The sequence below is a fragment of the Zingiber officinale genome, unplaced genomic scaffold (genome assembly GCF_018446385.1).
Source record: "Zingiber officinale cultivar Zhangliang unplaced genomic scaffold, Zo_v1.1 ctg83, whole genome shotgun sequence".
Taxonomy (NCBI): Eukaryota; Viridiplantae; Streptophyta; class Magnoliopsida; order Zingiberales; family Zingiberaceae; genus Zingiber; species Zingiber officinale.
Genome location: NW_024589977.1, coordinates 46,016 through 70,480, shown reverse-complemented (window position 1 = coordinate 70,480; position 24,465 = coordinate 46,016). Strand labels below are relative to the sequence as shown.

At 34.1% G+C, this 24,465-nt stretch overlaps 1 protein-coding gene across 1 annotated transcript; it reads right to left on the bottom strand.

Annotated features, from left to right (window-relative positions):
• LOC122037797 (U3 small nucleolar RNA-associated protein 25 homolog) lies at positions 1–24,317 on the bottom strand. The gene is made up of 25 exons (XM_042597246.1): positions 23,911–24,317; positions 23,800–23,835; positions 23,290–23,359; positions 22,670–22,747; positions 22,165–22,333; positions 20,965–21,109; positions 20,292–20,415; positions 19,329–19,429; positions 19,095–19,226; positions 15,671–15,751; positions 14,088–14,263; positions 7,451–7,523; positions 6,568–6,627; positions 6,424–6,462; positions 6,243–6,331; positions 5,514–5,578; positions 4,632–4,678; positions 4,496–4,555; positions 4,200–4,271; positions 2,952–2,981; positions 1,219–1,313; positions 981–1,086; positions 751–813; positions 601–672; positions 1–317 (listed from the first exon to the last, which is right to left on the bottom strand). Exons 3-25 carry the CDS (start codon positions 23,315–23,317, stop codon positions 243–245), a joined length of 1,980 nt encoding a protein of 659 aa, XP_042453180.1. The 5' UTR covers positions 23,318–23,359; positions 23,800–23,835; positions 23,911–24,317; the 3' UTR covers positions 1–242.
• Positions 24,318–24,465: the final 148 nt, after the last annotated feature.

Sequence of the window (24,465 nt, the reverse complement as noted above, 5' to 3'; positions counted from 1 at the left end):
TGGCAATATAGAATTTTTAATTTTCTTTTTCAATAATAAAGGAATTGTGATGTAACAATCCAAAGTCGATCTTTAGCATACAACAGGGTCAAAATTGATACAGCTCTTAGCACAAATCAGAACAAAAATAATCATGATCTTGTGTTTCCTCTCTTGTAAAACACGAAGAAAAGAAAAGTAAATAAATATCGAAATGAACAATTGAACAAACAGCCCTCCTTAATTCTCCCAGAAGTCTGTGATTAGCAAAAGATGAAGATACTTTTATCTGATGACAACAGTCTATTTGCAGCTGCTGTCCCAACGATCCTTTCCAACTGTGGCAAATGTGCAAGTGAGTCAGAAGATTTGAAAGAATACTATAAACTGAAGTACTAGCTCATGTTTTGTTCACCGAGAAAGAAAACATATACTTGACAAGCCTCAATATTAGGAGATTTCAATGTTCAAACATTCAACTGGACCGAAGAACATGCAACTTAAAAAACTTGGAATAGCGATTGGATGCACCAAATGTCTTCAGTAGAAGGCCAACCAGACGTATTCTAAAGCACAAGTTATGCAACCTTGGTCGTCAAAAACAAAAGAACATTGAGTTACCTTGAGCTTATCAAAACGGGAGAAAAGTATGTTGCAGATCATATCTTTCGAATCATTTAGCATATTGATAAGCTGGAAGTATAAACCAGAAGCATCAGTACATAATCTACCAAAATATCAATAAATCACATTCATTAGATAGATGGAAACCTCAGGGTACAACTCCTTTCTCTCCGGCAAAGAGTAGATGATCATATTTTGCACACCACGAATCTGCATTTCAGAAAAATAAAGATAAAAAATCAGCATAACTAGAAACGCACCGAGACAAATAAATACTAAAGATTGAAAGCACCTAATCACACACACACACACATATATATATATATATATAGTAAAAAAAATCGTTGAAGAAATGAAAAACTGAGCAACAACTAAACCTTGAATCGATTGTAAAAATGTGCTCTTTCAGTATAAAGCATAATCTTTCTCTTGCCTTCAAAAAACCAAAGCCGTGCACGGGATATATCACTTATCTTCGTATACCTTACATATATTTACAACATAAATTAGGATAACCATAATAAGAAAATAAATTGACAGATTCACACATGTCACATCATATACAAAACAATGAAAATTGACATTTGGGAAAGATGAAAGGGAAAATATTCTTACTCTGCGAGCAAACAGAATGAAGCATTTTGAGCTTTTAAGAAATTGCGTATCCGCACAAATTCAAAATAGGAATTGATAAATAACATTGTTCCACCCTGCTTGTAAAAAAAAAAAAGAGGTTAATAATGGTCGGTTTAAGTACACAACTGATGAATAACATTGTTCCACCCTGCTTTAAAAAAATTAGTTAATGATGATCTAAATGGCATGCAAGCTGCAAAGTGAACAGAGACATACTGTACTAGAAGTAAGCATGAAATTATGAAGCAGATTGCTGAGATAAAAAAGAATTATGCGTATACTGTCCTTTTTACAATCTGCCTCATGTTAGTAGAGCATTAGTCATGCACGTATACTGACAAATGTGGCTGATTAAACAAGTAGAGAGCCTTTTGATATGGAATGCAAACTAAGAATTTAGTTTATAAAAGTTCTATCATTACATTGGTCTAAGAATAATTCCAAAGGAACGTAATACTAAATTGTAGAAAAGTTCTTCTAGAAGTTTAATTTAATTTGGTATATTTTTTTTAATTTATTTTATTTCCTAATTGAGTTCTTTTAGGTTAGGTATAGGTATAGGTATTGGATTTTGTTTTCTTGAATTTTTGTTAGCTTATTTCTAATTTTGTTAGGGTGGGAGTCTTTAAAAGAGACACCAATCCTCCATGTTAATCATCTTTGCATAGTAAGGGGTCATTTGGACAAGAAAATTTTTAATTTTCCACTCCAAATTTTGGTTTTCCTTGGAAATTCCAGCAGGCATTTATTTTTAGGAAACGTCTGAGAAATAAATCACTTAGATCAAAAAGTTTTTCACATGGGCCTGCCTCCTTTCACGCTGCAAGACACAATCTACCTCTGCACGAAACCTATCCCCTCGCTTGGTCACTCTAGGCTTTTGCAATCTCAAGGCAAGCAATAGTCATTGATCAAAGCCCTCTACTGATCTTCCTTACTCACCCAAAGTCCTCCGTCAATTTCCCTTTCCTGCACATTCAAATGAAGCTGAAGGCCACAGAGACTTGGACGATCCAGCAGGTTTTGAGCTTCCTTGTCAAGTGTCGATTATGGCTCGAGAGTGTTCCGATTAAGGCTACAACTGTTGACGAAGCCAGTCAGTCAATCTCATCTCTTGAACCTTTTCCCTATTGCTAGATTCCTACCTACGTATGTCAAAGGATTCCAACAATTTACAAAAAGGGAATTTACCGCCACAAGTATGCCTCCTTCACAAGACCTAGATTTCTCCCCGCTCTCCAGTCAGCATGAGCATCTCAGCTACATGAGTGTAGGATCAGGTTAATATCAATTTGTTTTCAGTTTTGTGAATTCTATTTTCCCTGCTATTTGATCTTGATCTATGATCATAATAGCATACATGATTTGTTTCATCTATGCTGTGATTTTAGTCAACCAGCAATTTATGGCAACATAAATGACCCAAACATAACCTTTCTTTTGTTGTACCGGCCGCACATAACACAAGATCATTATTCTTGTTTCTCCAATGATCATTGTATGTGCAGCATAACACGGTTCATTTGCTTATTAGACACAGATGGCAAAATCATATACTTACAAGTATATGCTTTGATCGTTCCAGTTTCTTTGTGTATTTTTCTGGGTTTTTTGTGCAAATTTTTGTATTATGTGTGTTAATGTCACAAGCTAAAAGAAATAAAGAGGAAACCATTTCAAAACGATCATTCATAGTGTACGGAGAAAATTACCTCAATTGAATCCTTCAACTTAGGGAAGACCTGCAAATGATGAATGAACCATTAATTTTTAATAATAAAATAATGAAATCCTAAAATAAATGGAAGGAAATAATGAAGAAATTCCAAACCAAACATGTTAAGTATTAGAAAACAAGACATTTATAGACTCACTAGATTAGGTACTGATAATACTTTGTCAACAGTACCTATTAATAATTATCTATACAAAAAAAAAAAGAAGAAAAGTAATAAAGATGACAGAACATACTAACAATTATCTATGTTACATTAACATGAACAAGCAAACAATGGAGCCAAGTATTGAATGAATATTGTGTATTGGTGCCCATTTAAGGAAGGTGTGTTTCAGTGGTTCAGCAGTCTAATCTAAAGGAAAATAGTAGGCCTCCAGGAAGTCTGTAATTACATGTACCATCTTGATATTGATACAAGAGTAAAGGATTTAGCACTTGATACTTTCTTTTATTTGCAATTTTTATTCTAGTCCTGAAACTCGGGCAGGTTTTATTGTATGGCGTATTTAAGTAATAGGAGTTTTTTTTAACATTTATGGTCACATTATTACACTATAGAACTTGAAACTTAAACAAACGCAACAAGAACATAAGCATTTATATTGTTTAGATTAATATGATTACAGTTTGATTTTGTGCATATTCAAATCCAGCATCAGTCAACTTGGATTAAGCTGCCAATTGAGGGTTGTATTATGTAGAAATTGATATGGGCTTACTTTGGTTCAAACCAGGTTTGATCTGGGCTCAATTTGGAGGAATTCTAGCTGAACCAGTGTAGAGCTTGCTTGAACTAATTCAATTCGATTCAGCTGGTAGGATTTGATTAAGTTGGTACCTAAACTTCTTAAAGCCCTCTACCCTATCTCTAACCTCACATGAACGCACCTACCTTCCCATCCTTGCGACTTGTGAGCCACTGGCTTGCCGCTTCATCACGTACTGCACCCATCACCTGCCTATCATTATCCGTGCGCCATCACCCAACAACTGCCCAACTCGCTACTAATGCATTTTTTCAATTGCTCTCAACTTTACAACTACAATTGGTTTCATTTCTTTTTCTGCCATGGCAATCAGAATTTGTGCACTGTGCAGCATGCATAGTTAAGCGAGGCATCCAGAAAAGCCCCAGGCAACTTTTAGCAGATATTTCATATGAAATTTATCCATACAAACTTAAAAAAAAAAATGATTTTTCTGAATAATGTTTTAAACCTACCTTCTTGCAGAAATATTCCAAGCGTGCATCATCAGCATCGACAAGTGACTTAGCATCAAAACGTTCATAAACCTGTAGATGTTGAATTTTATCAGGTTGCATTGGCGACGTGGATAGTTTTATGAACAAACACTAGTTCAAAAAGCAAATTAAATCCTCCTTTAAAGATTTCTGTAACGAGGCATGACAAGAACAAGCATAAAAGGTCAAATCGATCCCAAAACAGAAAAAACTAAACCAAGCACACTTAAGACCAGCAGACTAAAGTGCACAACAAAGGCTAAACCACAACAAACCTGCCGTACTGGAAGCAATATCTTAGGAAGAACACCTTCGTACTCACTGATTAACTTAACCTGCAAAGAAATTAAGTGTCAAGTAAGTGTCAATAGCATCATAAATGCAACCCAAAAAAAAAAACATTTCAGTTACCTTCCCCTCATAATTTAGACAAAGTCGACTAAATAAAGCGTTGATATCTGAAATCAAAATCAGTAAGGATTAGATAACAAAATTCAATTTCATTAATCAACAAAGGAAATTAATACTAACAAAGTTGGGAGGGAAATGAAAATAAACAAATAAATAAATTCTTGAATACGTAGCCCAAATGCCCAATATAAAGAATCTACCTTTATGGTTAATAAAATAGGAAGACTGTAATATATTAGTTAATTATGCAAAAACATCAGCAGAAAAGTCGAGCAACCCAAAAAAGGAATGCAGCAAACTTTAGGATGAAGACTGCCTAAAACATCTCATCTGATTTCTTGCTAAAAATACATCAAGTACCCAAAAAAAATTTCTGATTTGCTTGCCAGCTTGCTGTTTTCTAACAAAATACATGAGCTGCTGTAATTCATTAGTGAACTTGTAACGACAAGGACATTAACGAAGTGGTTGTACTTAAATGACACAAAACACATTTCCAATGTGCATGAGCACTCCTATGGCCAATTTCAATGTCCATAACATCACCTCCATCTCTTTATGGCAAATATATTTTACCTTGAAACATGCTAAGTGTTAGTCAACATTATCCTTTTCCTGAAACTATCACTAGTTTGTTAAAAGAGTATGAAGGGACAGTACTACTGAAAGTAAAAAAAAAAGCCAAAATGGAAGAATAAAATATCATATAATGAACTCAAGATAAAACGAACTGTGTTCACTCACGAAAAGCTTGTGAGAAAAATATGGATATCACCATTTAAAGAATCAAGTAATGGTGGAATAAGTTGTATTATACCAATGCACATGAGCATATTTATTCATTCATTTATAATATAACAAAGAAGTGAAAACTTCCAGCACCTGGATTAAGAAAAGAAGACAAGAGTATTGTTTGTCGATAAAAGCAAGCACTTCCATCCAGATACCTACATGAAAATGCATGAAGAAACATAATATGTTGACATGAATTGTAGGACCATAATGCTCATAGTTGAATCAACAAACAAAATTATATATATATCCAACTGGCTTTCCAAAAACTGAATGTGTCAGTGGGTTAACTTATGACATGTTTCCAATCATGTAATAAAAGATAGTGCATTTTGCTTTCTCAACGAAATTAAAAGGACATTAAATGAAATCTTCTAAAGTGCTCATCAGAGTGACAGCTCTGTTGTCCAGGATTTTTATCTGATCCCATCCAGGGAATCTCTCTCTAGCTAATCCCATGCTTGTTTCTGACATAAAGGTGTTCAAATTGCTCCTACTTCACATCTATATCTAGGAGTGCTTGAAAGCCCTTTATTAGACAATTGATTGTTGGATTGCCTGAACTTGAAAAGGACCTAAAGATGTGCACTTGCTAGAAGGTAGAGTGATTGGGGAAGATGAAAAAAAAGGAAGAAGAATCTAATATACAAACCAATTAAATTATCTCAAGAAACTATCTGACTAAACAAACAGAAAAGTATGAAGGTAATTAAGCATCAATAAAAGTCTGCAAATACCAACATCTAATGCTACAAATCATTAAAATTAGAGTAATAATCTTATATGAAACATTAGTTGATCCAAGATTTAGCAACCTACCAAGGTCTGATCCGCATGATATCAGTTCCATGTTGCTTAGAAGGTGTGCGGTTCAACTGTTCAACTACAGTGTTCAAATGGGACCAGTTCTGCATATTTTTCTTAGCATGTCACTAAAAATGCATTGCTTTGCAAACGACAATAACAGAAAGAAATAAGGTTAAGGTATAACAAGTTTAACCTGCATTAATATCACATCTGCATGATCAACGATCAATACCTGCTTATTCAAGATAACAATTAAGATTAACTTGACATAAACATACAAAAATTGAACGCCACGAAGATATTGCTGAAAATGTGCAACTAAAATAGAAATGCAAACCTCAATTGAGGACAAATAATCAACATCTTTTTCTTTTTCAGCCTCTGCTTCCCCAATTTTCTAAAAGGAAAAAAAAAAATCAAAAGCTCAAATGTTCAAAATATTCCAATTGCACAAGCATATCGCAAAAAGTTAAAGGTCCATTCCAAACACACAAGAGCATATTGTAAAAAACTTATTTACTAAAAAAGGTACAACATTCCAAAAGCATATTGCAAAAAATTATTTACTAAAAAGGTAAAACAACAGATCAATTATATAAATCTATAATATACACTGCATTTTGCAGGAAAATAATATACACTGCATTTTGCAGGAAAAGAATGGTCCCAAATAAATAGAGTTGATGCAAAACAGTTAAGTAAAACAAATCTGAAAACCCAGCAAAAAAAAAAAAGGAAAACTAGTTGTTTGGTCATGAAAACCCAATTAAGAGAAAGTTCAACAGCATAAGGATGTCAGCGTGCGAGAGACCCTTTTGTTCCATTAAACACTGAATTTATAAACTAAATATCATCCACAAGCAAAAGTTTGATTGTTGGGGCTTTTACCTAATCAAGAGGTGGCAAAGTAAATTGATTCTAACCACAGGTCAGATGTCTACATAACAGGCAGGAATCATACTAGACAAGGATTGATCAAAAGCCACTTATTCCAAAATTTCAAGGTGTGAAAAGCCACTCATATTGACCATAAAACTGCAATCACAAATATGCACACATATATATCTATATATAAACAAATTGGTTTGAAGGTAAAGCAAATGTCTCATCCTAAATCATGGAAGAACCAGATAATCTCTCATAGAACCATAATTGACTATAGAGCCTTTGTTCATTGTAATGCAATACTCAAATGCAACATTCAATTGGCAAGAACTTACAGTAATGAGCCCCAACGGAGATGCAACAATAATATCTGAAGAATAAAAATCACTGTAAAGTTTAATGCTTCGCCTGCAATAAGACAAAGGATTATTGCATAATAAATAAAACATTTATATCCTTAAAAGAAGCATCAGTCAGATAGAAGGATATGCTTCTGGTCCAATCTGGATTTCTAGCACTGAATTTAATGTGGTCTCTAATTATGCACAAAGGAATTGATTTAATCGGATGCCTCGTAAGAGAAAGACACACAGATAACTGACTTGTTCCTCCATAGCAAAGAAATAACTCATAGCAACGCTTGTCAATGTAGGGTTTGAGTAGATCATGTAACACAATCCAAAACCCTCCACACTAGTTCCCAACAGAGATTAAAAAGACCTTGAAAACTAGGACAAAAAACCTGATAGCATAGATCTTAACTGCAGCTGTTATAAGGCTAGTTGTCATCACTAAATGATGCAAAACTTTTACCATCTGTACGCCTCATTAGGAAATGAAGGGCAAGGAGGTCATCAAGAAGCAATCATCACAACAATGTCCAAATGTGATAACAAAATAGCAAATGATCAATTGCTAGTAAAGAAGTTAGTTAATGGTTATAGAAGTTGGTTAACAACATAGAATATAAGAATTGGATTAGAATGATAGATGTGATGATTAAGAAAGAATATAACAAGGTTTAAAGTATTGTTCCTAGGGAGAAAAGATACGATTTTGGCAGCATATTGTGCCCAAACTCAACAAGCTTTAGCATGCATCAATATATGTTAAAGTGAATTTCAAAGGGTTTTACTTCTCTAATTCACTTTTAATTGGTTTATTTACTTTTAAAAATAAAGTAGTAATAATTGAATAGTCATCGAAAGAATTTTTTTTGCACTGTTATATGTTGGTGCAATTTTCCTAGGTCAAGGCTGATCAATTTAACTAAGCTTGAGTTGGCTCAAGCTTGAGTCTTGATGTTTAAGTTGTGATGTTTGACAATATATGGAGATTACAGGTGCAATTGCCCATTTGGGGAGATTGTTGGTGTAATCTCCCTCTGGTCAAGGTTTGACTAGTTTGATGTGAAGAAAAGTTAAGTAGGCCAAGATTCTAACCAGAGGTTAGGCAAGGGCAAGACCAACAGGAAGGTTGACAGAAGATAAAGATCCAAGTGGGTCAATGTTGACCGGACACTTGGTGCGAAAAGTCTGGTGAGTGAAGTCAGACAGTTGAAAATCCTAGTGAATGAAGCTACGTATTGAAAAGTCCTGGTGAGTAAAGTCGGACAGTTGAAAAGCCCTAGTGAGTGAAGTTAGGCAGATGGAAATCCAAGTGAGTGAAGCTTGATGAGTGAAATGTCCTGCTCCAAGCTAGGTAATGAGAAGTCAATGTTGGGTGAAGGAAGCCCTAGACTTAGATTTGGAAATTAAGGTTTGATAATCGATTAGGTTAATCAATTACACCGTGTATTAAACGATTAGTTGTTGGCTTAATCGCTTAAGGCTCAAAATTGCGAGAACAGAATGAAGCAGAATCGATTAGGGTAATCGATTTAGCAAACCTTAATCGATTAGGCTAATCAATTAAGGCTGATTCTATGGGAACAGAAACTACCGTAATGGATTAAGGTAATCGATTACGGCATGCTTAATTAATTGCGTTAATCGATTAAGCCAGTTTTCGCGAGTGAACAGAAAGCTTTCTAATCGATTAGGACCGCTTAATCGATTAGGGTAATCGATTAAGCTTGCAAAACTAGCTATTTGACGCAGGATGCTGACGTGGTAATTGATTAAGCAGATTCTTAATCGATTAAGACGAGAACGGTAACCCTAGAAAAGGTTTTTCAACACTTCTTCACGACAACTCATCGCCAGTTCTTGGAAGCTTAGGGCTGAGGTGTTGCTGCACTTCTAAGCTTACAAGAGGCATTCACAAGCAACAAGAGATCAAGTAAGAAGATTTTTCATTTGTATTTGTGTATTTACTTTTTGTTTCGAGTTGTATTTCTTGTTCTTGAGTTGTAGAGATTTCTCTACCTCCAAATTATTTCTGAGAATGAGTGTTTTTATAGTAGATGTGTACGAGAGGGCCGGATCCTTGGATTAGTCACTTCATTTGAGGTGGATACCAAGTAAATCCTTGGCGTTAACATTGGTGGAGTTTCGCTTTAATTTTTCCGCTGCAAGATCAACATCTACGCTATTCAACCCCCATAGCTATGAAGTGTCCCAACATTATACTGATACTTGACACATTTTAACTCTGTTAGATTTTTCTACTTTTAGTAATAGTATCATTTAGATAGTTGAATTAATAATGACTTTTAGTCATTTTTTACTTCATTGCATATAGAAATGAATCTATATAATTTTTCTCCTATGATGGTCTTCTACATAAATTGTTTGATATTAGAAATAAGACTAGCAATTAAATCTGTTGGAACCCCAAGGTAGTTTTGATGTGATCAACCAAGTTAGGTTAAGTCCTGTTATGTTCTGATCCCTGTGTCTAAGTGTGCAGGAGCTTAGGAGCACAGGAAGTCGAGCAGAACACGCGGCTAGCGAGAAGGACGGCACGAGAGAGAGCCAACGAGCTCGGTGCGTCCGAGGGACGAGATACTGCAGAAGAGTACACCAGTGGATGAGAAGGACGTGTGCGACGTTCGAGGGACGAGAAGTCAGAGCGGAAGCCTGCTCGAGGAGGTTGGAAATTGGGAGCCCTATTTCGGTTGACCGAAATCACCCAGGCAATCGTAGCAGCGGAAGAGCTAAAGTGGAGCTATGGAGCTGCTAGAGGCGCCTTCAACAGGAGTTGAAGGCGCCTCCGCGACCTTCAGGCGCCTTCAACCAGCCATGGAAGGTGCCTTCCGTGGCCATGGAAGGTGCCTTCGACCAGGCAATTTTGGCCGTTGTGGAAAGGATAAAATTTTATCCTTTAGCCTTACTAGAGGTGTCTTCCAACCTTATGAAAGGCGCCTTCAGCCTGCGGATAAATTTTTCCAGGGTCTATAAAAAAACCTCTGGACCTAGGAAAGAAGTAACAACTTCTGTATTCAGTTTCCTAGTCATTTCTGAGCTTTCACTGTGTAAAAGGCTTCTTCGCCTTCAGCGAAAGAGATTCTTAGTGAGCTTTCATCTGCCTTGGATTAACAACCATCTAGGTTGTAACCAAGTAAATAGTGGTCTTTTACTTATTTCTTTAAAGTTGTTAATTCTATTTTAATTGTTTTATTAATCTGAGTTGAAAGTCGAGGAATGTGTTTTGTCTTAGTGTTTCAGGCAACTCAACCCTCTTCAATCGGCTTACCCAGACCAACAAAATCATCAACTGAAATAGAATTTATGAGAAAGAAGTCACAAAAAAATAATAAAAAAATATTTAAAATCATCTTGATACATGTTAAGGTTAACCAAGTGTCAAAAAGATCCAACACCAATAGGCATGACTGCACAAGCAACATAAGAGAGATTGTTCGTGTTGATCAGTACTACATATTGATAATTTACCATAATGGTACATTTTGACTATGCTGATAGGTACATTTTAAAGAACAACTCGGTGCACGAAGCTCCCGCTAATGCGAGGTCCTGAGGAAGGGCTCATTGTACACAGTCTTACCTTGCTTTGCAAGAGACTGTTCCGAAAGTCGAACCCATGACCTCTAGATCACACGATGCAACTTTACTTGCGCCAAGACTCCCCTTTCAAACTAGAAATAAATATAAATGCTTATAGGAAACAAAGATGGAAAAAAATCTAGAAAAATAAGTAATATAGAATTATAGATTTTAAATTTTGATATTGAGAAACTAAATGCAAAAGAAAAGGATTAAATGTATAGAATTGTTAAAGTTAATGGACAAAAGAATAGAATTAAAGTAATAAGCTTGATTCCCAATTATGAGATACTCAAAATTGTGTTTATACATCTCAAGAAGAATTAAACAATATATCAAAAGAAATTCTGGAAGAATCAAGATAAAATTATTGAGAAAAGCTTATACTTGGAGGAGATATAGATTGAGAAATTGGAGATCATTTGAAGAAAACAAAGGATCTGGAGAAAGAAATGAAAATGATATATGATTTTTTTTCTTACTATAGCATATGATTTTATGAATGTTAATACACATATTAAGAATCAAAAGATGAAAAAGTTACTTCTAATTCTAGAATATTTTAGATGATAATAGTATTTAGAGACAATAATGAAAATTAAATAGAATGAAAAAACAAGTTTCAAATAAAGAATTATAGAACATTGATGTTATATGGACGGCCTTTGATAGCAAATAAGAATAAAAATATGGAAAAGTCAAATATTGTATAATCCAAAGGTAGAGGTGTAAAATATGAATAGAATTGGTGCAGTGAGGAAGTACAAAGGGTATTTAAGACTTGTAAGAACAACAATGTTCAAAGTATATACTATAAAAATGTAAGAACTAAGAATGGAGAGAATATTTACAAGAAAGTTAAAAGATAAAGAAAGGAAATATAAATATAAATGTGTAACAATGAAAATTCAGATTTTGTAATTGTTAATAAAAGCAATCAAAATCAAGGTTTGAAGTGCCGTTCCGTGCCGCCCGACACGGACGGTTTTTACCGTTCCGCCGGGCAGCCGAAACCGGCACTGGAGGAGACGCGGGACGCCTCCGGCGGCGTCCCGCGGCACATTTGGCAGCGAAGGCGTCGTGCACGACTTCTTCGGCGTGCAGAAGGCGTCGCGCGCGACGCCTTCTGCGGCGCCGAAATCGTCCGGCAGGGTCGCCGGACGCTTCCGGCGACCCTTCCGACGCTGTCGGAGGCGTCCGGCGACGCTTCCAGGGTCGCCGGACGGCCCCCGCGAGATCGCGATGATCGATCGCGGGTGGGCGCGATCTCGTGTACGCCGTTTTTTTTTTCTGTTTTTAATAATTATTTATTTTATTTTATTAATTTAAACAATTCCTAAGGAGGATGTGTGATATTTCGAAGAGACTTTTATAAACCTAGTTAAATTATCCTAATAAAATATATAAAAAATATATTTAAAAGTAAAATAAATTAAATAAATTTTATTAATTAATATACTGAAAAAATAATATTTTAAATTTCATTTAAAAATTTTAAAAAATATATAATAATTCTTATTTATATTCTAATATATTTTTATTATTTTAAATTTTTTAAAAAATGTAAAAAAAATTCTAAAAAAAATTTAAAAATTCTAATAAATTATATTTATATTCTGTTTTTTTTTTATTTTTTACTTGATATTTTTTACTATTTAAAATATATATTATTTAATTAATAATTAATTAAATGAATAAATAGTTAATTTATATAATTATTATTAATATAAAATAATATCTTGTATTATTATTATTATTATTATTATTATAGATACTTCCATTTTAATTTGAATTATTGATATATCAATTCTATTTAAATAAAATTATTTTAATTATTTTTTCTAACAATATTAAATTATTCAATAATTGAGAACTTATAATAAATCAATATACAACTTATTTTTATATATACAATAAACATATTTATCTTATCATTATTATAGATAAATAAAAAATACCGAAACTATATCGGCACGACACGATACGATACCGAAACCGTATCGTTCCGGCCTGAGACCGAAACCTCGGCACGGGTCGAAATTTTAAACCATGATCAAAATCAAAAAAATCAAAAAACAAACTTCAAAAATTATTGATGAGTACTCTGTATATTTTAAAACTAAAAATTGTAGTTAATTTAGAATCATAGACTTGGTTATAAAATAAGGTCAAATGAGATTAAAAAACTTTGAAAGAAAAATAAAGGTATTAAAGGGTATTAGTTGGGTGATACTTTGCTCAACTCTGGAAAATTTTAAGAGGCAGAGGTATAATTTTGTTGCCTAAGTTATTCGATAAATTTTGAAAATTAAGAAAATGCAAAAAATAAAGGGAATTTTTTAAGAATATACAAGTTCCATATAATTGTTATAATTATGAATGGATTATGTTGATGAATCATACTATGAAACTTCAGTAAAGGATGATTAGGAGAAATTTTGCACTAAGTAGAACATAGGGATAAGATTCATGTAGACAAACTAACAGAGTTAGGGGCCAACATGACTTGATGATATCATGAGATCATGTGGATCCTAGGGAGATCAGACACTTCGTTATAAGGGCTGCTCATTTAAAACCTAGACTCCACTTCAACTAGGCAAGAAATGGTGACCCCACTACCAATGTCTAACCAAAGGGATGAACTTGGTCAGAGGACCAACTAAACAAAGAAACCTTTATGAACAGTATTTGCCAATCGAGGGCACACTTTAGTTTATGAGTAATATATTTATTTTCTAATTTTGTATTCAACCAAATATAAGCACCTGCAAGGAAGAGAAATTAGCATATTCAACATTAATAGCATATATGATACTGATACATTTTGTCTACCACAACACAAGCCAAAGAAAATCATATAAAATAAAAGCATTGTTGTCTTCTTGAGCAATAAAACAATAGCAAGTCATCACCTTTCATAGAAAAAAAAAGGATCAATATGTTATGGATCCTAACACGTCAAACACCAAACAAGAAAAAAGCTATGCGCATAATAGTCAACGTAAGGCGAATAAGAACTTACTTCGTAAATTTTATGCCTAGCAAAAAGTGGTCATTATTGTTTCCTCCAAACAAAGCTTTGAAATCTTCAGGTTTTGCAGTCCTCTTTGATTTCAAACTTGCCTCTTCCTCTTCATCTTCTTCTTCATCGCCAGCTCCAAACTCTTCGGTGAAGCGGTCGACGTGCTCTGCATTAGCCTAGTAGAACACGACAATGAAACAAAGAGTAATAAAAAAAATATAAGATGAAAATATTTCTCAACAGGAGTAAAATAGTATTCTAAACTACCAAGCCTAAACACCAAAAAAATACCAACTGAAATATGCTAGGCACAAAGTAAAAGAATTAGAAGGATAACAATTTTTTGAATTTTGAACAATTAACTGCTTGCTTATATACCCAAACGGCATTTCCAATTTAACTTACAGAGGATTCAGATAAATTACAAGTAAAAAGTGATATTTCGAGGTAACCATCAGCAAGTTACAGATATATTGCATGCTTACTTAAGTTTATCTTGCACCAATGAAGATGAAACTCATTAAAATTCAAATCAAATTAAATTATTCTCCAGTACAGCACAAGTTCCTCATGCATTTCTTATGTTAGTACAAATGTTGAACACCATCAAATATTTGCAAGATAATGTGGGGGCAGGCTAGGCCTATTGGGAAAAACCACACACAATCCCAAGATCGAGCTGGTTGAAACCAGTGGGCCACATGAGAACACCTTAGGGGGATAAAAATGAGTATAATGGTTGCATTACGGACAACATCATCTAATGCTTTGTGGACAAAATAGCCATGATTGTTGGTAATTTAGATGCTGCAGCATTGTGTTGCTGATGCAAATACAGGGTAATTTTAGAATACTATTCCTAAAGTTATGATGAATTAGTATAGCATTGATGGAACATAAGCTCATATTCTCGTTGTGTTTCTACATGGCACACGTGCTTACTCTCTTGCTATGCTCCAAATTCATCTATGTTTATCGAGTTGGCTATGCTAGATTTTATATGGTTGTGTGGTATTTGAATGACAGATGTATCTTATGTTTTATTTAATCTGGTCTGACATCAGTGATGGTAGCTATTTAAGATAAGATTATGTGCATTCAAACAATGCCTATAGTTCAGAATGAGGCCATACACAGCATGACAAACAAAATTTTCATTCAAACATTCAAATGTATCAAATTAGTGAAATTAAAGAAACTACAATAAAAAACTTACATATCAAACTTTCTTAAATAAGTATATCAACATCCATAATATTGCTCATGCAATAAAATGATAACAAAAAAAGACAGCCCGATGCACGAAACTCCCACTAATGTGGATCCTGGAAAAGGGCTACGCAGCCTTAACCTGCTTTGCAAGAGGTTGTTTCCGAAACTCGAATCCGTGACCTTCAGGTCACACGGCCACAACTTTACCGTTGCGCCAAGACTCCCTCCTTCAATAAAATGGTAACCGAAATAACATATATTAAAAGTAATAAGCTAGTATAAGCATGAATGACATATAATAATATAACGGGATCCACAAGTCCATACCCAGTACCAAATTACCAAAGAGTAAAAAAACAACTAACACGTACTTGGTTTGATATTGGAGTAAGTTCAATTATCCTCTTCACAACACGCAGTGCAATGCTCCCAAGTGGCAATAATAGCAAAACCTTTACATGCCCAAGATTAATAAAAACAAATTACAATCACAAGAATATAAGACAAAAAAGAGAAACAATATTTATTTCTAGATCTTTGTTTAAAATGTAGTGCTGAAAGCAAGAGGATATGTATCAAAGTTATGAATAGCCAGTGCCAATCATGTGGTAAGGCACTAACATTAGGCACAAGATTGAGCCTTCATGTAGGTAAGTAAAATACCGGAAGATAAGAGAGCAGTTAGGTTCCTTCACCCAAGAGATCTTTATCACAATGATATAGCTAAAACTAGTACTTGATAATGTTGCAATTTGACTAAATGAAAAGCTATGTTACCAATGAAACTAAATGGTCCATGTGATATACCCCAAGCCTGCAAAACCCAACAGAGTCAAACATGAATAATGACTAAATAAAAGGTTCATCCCATCACGCCATGGTTGGCAATATCAAAATCAGATGTTCATATACCCTAAATAATGGTCATATCGAATTAGTAGAATTGATGGAATTGAGATAAAAGAGGAAAATTTTAAAACAATGGAAAAAATAGGAAAAGAAGAAAATAAATTTATTTAATGAAGGAATAACAAAAGGTATTCAAAAACTAATCAGAATATTAATTGATATTTCAAATAATAGACAATAGTGTTGCTTGCTATTGTATTTCCTATCTCATATAAGTTATCACTATTTTTTTATATCATTTAGTAATGTTCAGAATATTAATTAATATTGTTTACTTAGTAACAAAAAATAATTGCTGGCATTTATAATATTAAATAAATGAATATTGAATTATTATTAGTACACTTAAATAGTAAATTAGTAATCTTGGTTGAGTGGTAATAATGATACATTGGTTATTTGACATAAAAATACTAATAACTATTATATTAATTCCATTCATAAATAAATTTTTTAATAAAAATAGATACAAAATTATTTTAACTTTACAATATGGTATAGAAAAGTATTAATTATTAGAAATTAGTGTAAAAACTATTATTTTAATTAAAATAAATATTAAATTATTTTAATTTCATGATATGATACTATATTATTGGTAATAATTTTCAAAAATTAAATATTAGAAATATTTATAAAACAAGCATTTTTATTAAGTAACAATAATAATTATATAATACTAATTAGGCTGAGGTAATAACAGAATTGTTAATTAATTGTATTATTATATTTATAAGTTAATAGTTCAAATACAGTATACTTACAACCTAATATCTCTCTATATCTCACGCCCTCACCTTTCCTCACCATGACACCCCTGCTCTCTCACTTCGCATGATCAGATCCTCATGAGCACATCATCACAAGAGTATGAGATCTTCCACTAACAAACATTGATAATGCTCAATTTCACCACCCTTGCTGCTTTAGCAAGTGTCAGCATATCCATTATCACCCAATTTAACCTAAAATTTTATAATTTACACCAATTTTGATTGGTTTTAGATTTTGGAAGCTTCTACCCTGTTTTCTTCTTTTTTCTTACTAAGGTTCAGTTGAGATGCCCAAGAAATTGGGCAAAATTGGATTGAACTCAGCTGATTTTATTCCAAATAGGCCGATCCGGATTGGGATTGGTCAAGTTTGACAACCATGCATGAGACACAGAACTTTAGCAACAAAAAAGATAAGCACAAAAAGCAAACATAGGCATAGAGAGCATGCTCAAAGCACCTTGACTTTGCATAACATGTTTCATATAAACCCAAATCTTTTGCATGCTTCTTGAAATTAGTTAGATCAGCAGCATCTGGAACTTCTATGGTCCAAGATAACCTTGCCTTCTTAAATCACTCTCTGCCCTCTCTTTGCATTCTTGAAATAGTTTCAATTCATCTAATCACAACATCTACAGAACTTTGACTATGTTGATACCATCCTAAATAACTGTCATTGATTTTGTACCATGTATGCATCAAACACAGAAATGCATGTAATCATCCGTAAGCAGCAGTAGTTCTTCGACTACTATAAGCTACTCCAATCACTACCATGAAATAACCATACAGTGTGCTAACTCTTTAGGCAAGCTTCTTCTCCAGCACCCAATAGGCATAGAAAAGCTGGATTTGCAACTTTGTTAAGAATAATACTTTAAATAAAGACTTGCACAACAGCAATGCAAAAAAAAAAAAAGGCAGCCCGGTGCACGAAGCTCCCGCCATGCGGGGTCCCGGAGAAGGATCCATTGTACGCAGCCTTACCCTGCTTTTTGCAAGAGGTTGTTTTCACAACGACCATGCAAAATCCAACATAATCCTCTCCTTTGAAATAGCCAAATTTGTACAAAATATCTTCGTGTGAATATTAGATCCAAAGGATCATAAAGTTCTATTAATATGGATTTCATGTATATCCATCTTAAATACCTCAAGCTGGTTTTCCTCTTGCTAAAAAAAATGGCATGTGTACAACAAATATACTTAAGAGTGAAACAGTGGGGAAAAGTGATCAAATCACTAATTGTTAGTGGCTAACATGATGCGAACTTGAGGTCTATAAAAAATATAGGGTCAAAATCAAGAAATGTAATAACAGCATACACCAACTGATGTACAATGACAACTATTTGGTAATTTACGATCCAAAATAGACATTAATTTATAAACATAGTATGTGCGTGTGACTATGTTTCACAATAATTCTTCGCTTAAGATGGTCATGTTTGATAAAGACCTTATTGCTTAGATCATTTCTAATAACTCATTGTTAAGCTCAGCTGTTTTATAAGTGTTTGAAACATCAAGCTATTAAACAGTCACATGGGCACTAGGCGTTAGACCAACACTAACCTAACATCTCCTCTTACAAGTGTTTAGGATGTTGTGCCGTACCCAATATAGTACAATAAGGGATAAGAGGATAACTGGATAAGATTAGAGTGCTAAAGTGGCACCTAAGGGCATGGTTATCTTGTCAACCATCTAAGTAAGAAACAAAGCCACTCAGACATGCCGCATGCATAGACTGCACATATTTGGGCAATCTTCTATTAAATGACTATAATTGTCGCATTTCTAAAAGTATATTTATGTACAAATATTTGCTACTGTGTTTAATTGTAATTATATTTGCTATGCTCCTCAAACTGTAGGTTATTTTAATCTATTAACCTATTAAAAAAGTGCCAAAACTCCAACCTCAACATATCCTCAAAGGTGAAGAATTAAAACCTACCAAATGCTAATTACCAAAAGCAAAAGATTAAGATATTGTTCATTATATACATCGAAGCTTGAGATTAATTAGATTATCTGTTATACAGATATGTTTCAAAAGATCCAGAAGCCTCAGCTGAAAAGAAAAGAAATAGAAAAATATGTTTACCTTAGGACGAGTAAAACCTTGATCCAAGTAAGTGTCACCACAAAGGATCTCTTTCATTTTCTCTTCCTCATGCTTCGTTAGCTGTGCATCATTTTTAATGATGACATCTCTAGTCTGATAAATATGATTCAGCTGAAAAAACAAACATCATTACAAACAAACAAAAAAATCTAGCCCAAACAGCTTATGGTAGTATTGTCTACGATAAGAAAGCCAACAAAAGTCTACACTTACGGCATGCATTATATATGCATCCATGATACTTGAATCCTCTTCATTGCCTTTTAAGTAAAATGGCTGCTTGTTGCAGTGCAGTATATCTCGGTATGTATTGCCTGGAACAATCACAAATGTACGGGTGACATATAGCAAGTTACAAATGCAGATTATTATATGCACTCCATTGAAACATAGAAGAAATAATTGCAAGTATATTACAGCTCTCAAATACATAACTGAAAACTCTTCCATTTGCGATCGTCCAAGAACAAATGCCAAGTCATAAAATATACACATTAAGCTAACTATATTGGTTCAACCTCTTGATTCTCTTTCTGCCCATTCAGAAAAGTACATATACTGGCTTAGTTTAGTATCAAAAAAGGATAATATTTATCAGTGAGCAATACAGGTCATTTTAAAAGAAAATTAAGTAACAGTATAGGATGTGGAAGGTGTAAATCCCAGGGAGTATTTGATGGCTATGAATCATATAAATTTTCCTTTAAAAAAATATAAAAAGGAGCTTCTTATAAGCTCCTCGCCTTATAATGTTCAGAGACTAAGCCAGTGCCTGATGAAATTGTTATTCCATGAGCAAATAACGCATGAATAGAATAAAACGGTTGGAAATGTCCAGGTCATTATAGCCAACAAACTTCTGTTATTCTTCACTAAGAAAGAAGCACTTAAAAGTACAACCACTTTAGGATTAAGACCAAACAAACAAGTAAATAGATTCCAGACTTGAGAGTGATGATATAAAACACAGTAATTAAGTAATGACATGGAAATGAAATTCATATTTATGTTTATCCATAAAATTAAGATGTAAATAGACTTGTTTGTTTTATTAATAGATTGAATTCCTTGCTATTGATACCAAGAAGCTCATTTAGAAAAATATTAACAGAAATGATGAAGAAAATGGAAAATATTTCAAATCACATAAGGAGTCATGTAGCAAGAATAACTCACACAAGGAGAAGAAGAATCCCTGCATAGGTGAACTAAAGATATTTGGCCCGGAAGTTTTACAGATGCTTATCCAATGGTTATGCAGCTTCTGATTAAGCCCTTTAACTAGATCATTGGCTGCCTCCTACATGAAAAAGGAAAAACAAAATTAAATACAGGTTATCATCATAAAGCTATCTGTTGACATGGTAACGTAATAAATAATAGCAGCAATGTCAACCAAAATTTGTTAGTATAGCAAACATATGATAATTGCTTCAATTCAAGATCTTAAGTATTAAAAAGAATATAGAAAAGCAATTGCTAGATCCATAGCTAGTCAATTCCAGAACTTGAGCAATCAGTATATGCATGCACATAACAAATATGAGAATCATTTTTAACAGCTTCAGACAAAATGAGTTTTTTTAAATAAATTAAAAAACATTTTTCTATCAAGAAAATAGATGGGAAAAACCAAGGAAGACAAATTATGGACAAGGAAATAAAACTGACGAGACATGCATCTTAAACATATGATATTTTTCTATTTAGAAAATACAAGCCCAAAAACAAAGGAAACAAATTCATGGACAACAAAACGAAGCTGAAGAGACATGCAACTGAAGCATATGCAAGGTATGATAAAAATCAATAAATAAGTCATTAATATATTCAAAGAGAACAAATATACCGGTAAAATAGGGTCCCCAGTTCCAACACATTTAGACATTGGCTTGTCTCTAACAGGAATCTCCCACTTAAATTTCCATTGCTTTTGCTGCAATTGTTCAACCTCTTCACTAGTAAGATTAAGGCCCACATGACGTTGAAAAGAGCTGCATAAAGACAAAAGTAAAATACCTTAGAAGGGTGTATTCACCAGACTACGAGTGAAAAAGAGCAAGTGTGAGAAAAATCAATTTCCAATTCGAGAGTGCAATAGAGATTTAGGACCTTGGAGATGGGAACATGAGAACAACTGCCTAAATACCAGTTTATGAAAAAGCTATGGCACATTCACCAAACTACCAGAGAAACAGAAGATGCATGGGAGCTTTCAATTTTGAACTCAAGAGTGCAGTGGGGATTGGGACCTTGGAGTTGGGAAATTGAGATAGGTTTGCAAAACTATTAACATGAAAAACATCTGTCTGAATACCAGTTTATAAAAGGTATTCTTCTCCAAACATCACTTTTAAGCTCCATATGTACTAAAACAAATAAAACTGTTGTCGGTCCCAAGCTCAGATGAAAAAAGTTGAGGGTTGCGTTAAGCTGCCAACCAGCATCAAACACAGGCAAATGGATCTATCAAACTATTGTGTTAATGTTAGATTATTCTCCAAAAGGAACGCATTTGCTATGTTTTCAACAAATGCAGGTCGACTGAAAAACTTAAAAACTTTTATAAAAGGTTTCGAGGAAATCTCAAAAAATATAACTCACCATTCACTCACACATCCAAAACTCTCAAAAATATTATTGTTTGTGTGATTATGGAGGTATCAGGATGAGTGCTGCTGCATTTAGGGCTTCCAGAAGTGATCAAGGCTTTGTAAAGTGTTTATTTTGCTTGTTTGTTTTTATTATATATTTTGTATTTGTGTATTTCTTACTGTGCTTGCTTGTTATTACTTGCATTATATATTTCCGTTGTGTACTAACTTGTAGCCAGCACAATTGACGAAAAAGCAATGAAACAAACGACGCACTATTCACCCCACCCCCCTCTAGCGCACTCTCGATCCTACACTAATGAGGTCACAAAATAAAACTGAAGGGAATTACAAAGATGACAAAATTACAAGCATTATTATCTGGAAAATGAGATATAGGCAATTGACACCGGATAGAAGAAGCTCTAGCAGCTAAAGTGGAAAGAACAACTAACCTTGTGCTGGTTGGTTCATCATCAATCGCTGGCTCCCTTTCCAGAATTTGAGAATCTTGAAGATCACATGTTCGACCCTCATATTTATATTCATTTGTACAATTGTGATTGACAAGAGTAGCATCACATGCATCATTTCCTTCAGCAGCACCCAAATTAGGCTCATTGTCTGATCACAAAAGGGAATAAAATATAAGGTTTGCAGACCTGTGAAAATATTTTATCAAACCTCATCCATTCAAACAGACGATATGGATTGATACAATCTGCAACTAACTCACGTAGAATGCAAACACAGCATGCTTATGTTACGAATGATCAGCACATGGCATACTCCATAAAATTAATAGATTATATTTTATAGATACTGACTAATATGATAAAACATCTCACGTGCTTCATTTTCCTTTTTAAACATCGTTGTTGTCTGTAGACACTACAAGGTAACCATATAATTCAACCACTTGAAGTTTGAAAGAGTTATTATAAACTTAAGAAATCATACTTGTTGAATATAGGGGATCGGATGTTCTCAACTTCTTCTCAATGTTACACTTCTCTGGGACCTTTTGCCTCTTGAAACCTACAAGAAGTTAAGAGGATTGAGATAAGCTCCTAACATAGTAAAAAACCAGAGCCGAGAATGAAGTAGAGAATTACATCTATTAATCAATAAAAAAAAACAACAGAAACAAATATTAACACAGTACCAGAGCATAAAAAAGTAATCAGATCGAAAATGAAATTGTAAGGAACACAATGCCATGAACAGCTCATCTCGAGAATAATTGCATTCACTGAAATGAATGTAGTTCTTACAAGAGTAGTATATTGACAAAAGTGAAAATTGATAGAAATTAGGACCTTGTTTGGCAATTATTTGGTAACTGGAAATTTTTTTATTTTCAGATTTTAGAAATAAAATAAAATCATTAAAAAATGAAAAAACATAGTTACCTCATAATTCTCTTCTAATAAATTTAAAGGAGTAAAAAATCAATTTTAAAAATTTAATTTTTATCTTTTCAACTTTTATTTTCTAAACAATGAGAAAAGTTTTCAGAAATTGTTTAAAGAGTTTTCTAAGACAAGCCTTATTGGAGCTTAGAGAGTTTAAAACAAAACCTTTCTTTTGGGCAACTGTTTTCAGCATCTTGTTTCTTTGAGGTATTATCTGTTGAATTTTCTTTGAGAGCTGCAACAGGACAATAAAGAAAAGGAATTAGAAAAAAATGTGTGCTTTGCTGCAAAGATCATTCACCACCGTCCAATCACTTGTGATGATTTTGAGTTCACAAGGAATTATGTTATTAAAAATACAAAATGCAGAATGAAATAATGCATGAGTAGAAGCGTAAAAAAGAAGCCTTGTCACCCCTCAAGAGGACCTTTCCCATTGGAAATAAATATTCTGATTGTTGGATAATGTAGTGAAACCACTACATAGTATTTGCAACAGAACCACTCAAGAGGATAAAATAATAAGGTAAGTCAAGTTATCCAATTCATTATGTCAAAACCATCTCCCAAGATAACATCAATCTCAATTTCATGTCACCGAGTTCAAATTTTTTCCCTCTTACACCCAACAATTTCAGAGATTGCCCGAAACAAATAAACAAGAGTAAGAACTACCTTAATCGATAAAGATGTGCTCCAAGAAAAATCTATCTGACAACAACCATAATTAGCACGGTGGCAAAATCAACGGAAAAAAACCTAAATTGTAGGAAACATACTACCTACTGTCAACAGATGGTCTGAGATATAGCCAGCTGCAATGTTATGCCAGCTCCCTGAAGCTCCGTCTCCGGTGAGGTGCAACCAGATAATGCTAATGGAAGTCAGTGCCCTGACAAAAGGGGAGATGGGGAAGAAGGGAAAGTCCCCGACTGAGTTACTTGAATTGGGATTGTGGCGACCGCAAGCAGACAGCAAGCGACGAACGCAACCAGACAAAAAAAAAAAGGAGAGTCTTGAGTGTGACGTCGGTAGTCGACGCTCCACCAGGAGACCGCGAGCACGATCGGGAGAGAAAGGACTTCGAGGATCGACGTCGCGAGCAGCGGAGTTTCGCGGCTGGTTACGAGCGGCGGCGGCGCGGTTAGGGGAGCTCCTGCACGAGGTCGACAGAAAGGAGAACGATCGCGGCGTTCAGGTACCGAGAGACTGGCGCGCCGTAAGAAAGCGAATCGGAGAGGGGTTTTCGGCACCTAAAATTCCTAAAACCCGAGGTGCCGAACGGGCCAATTGGGCCGGATAAATAAATAATTTTTAAAAAAAATAAATAATTTTATTTTT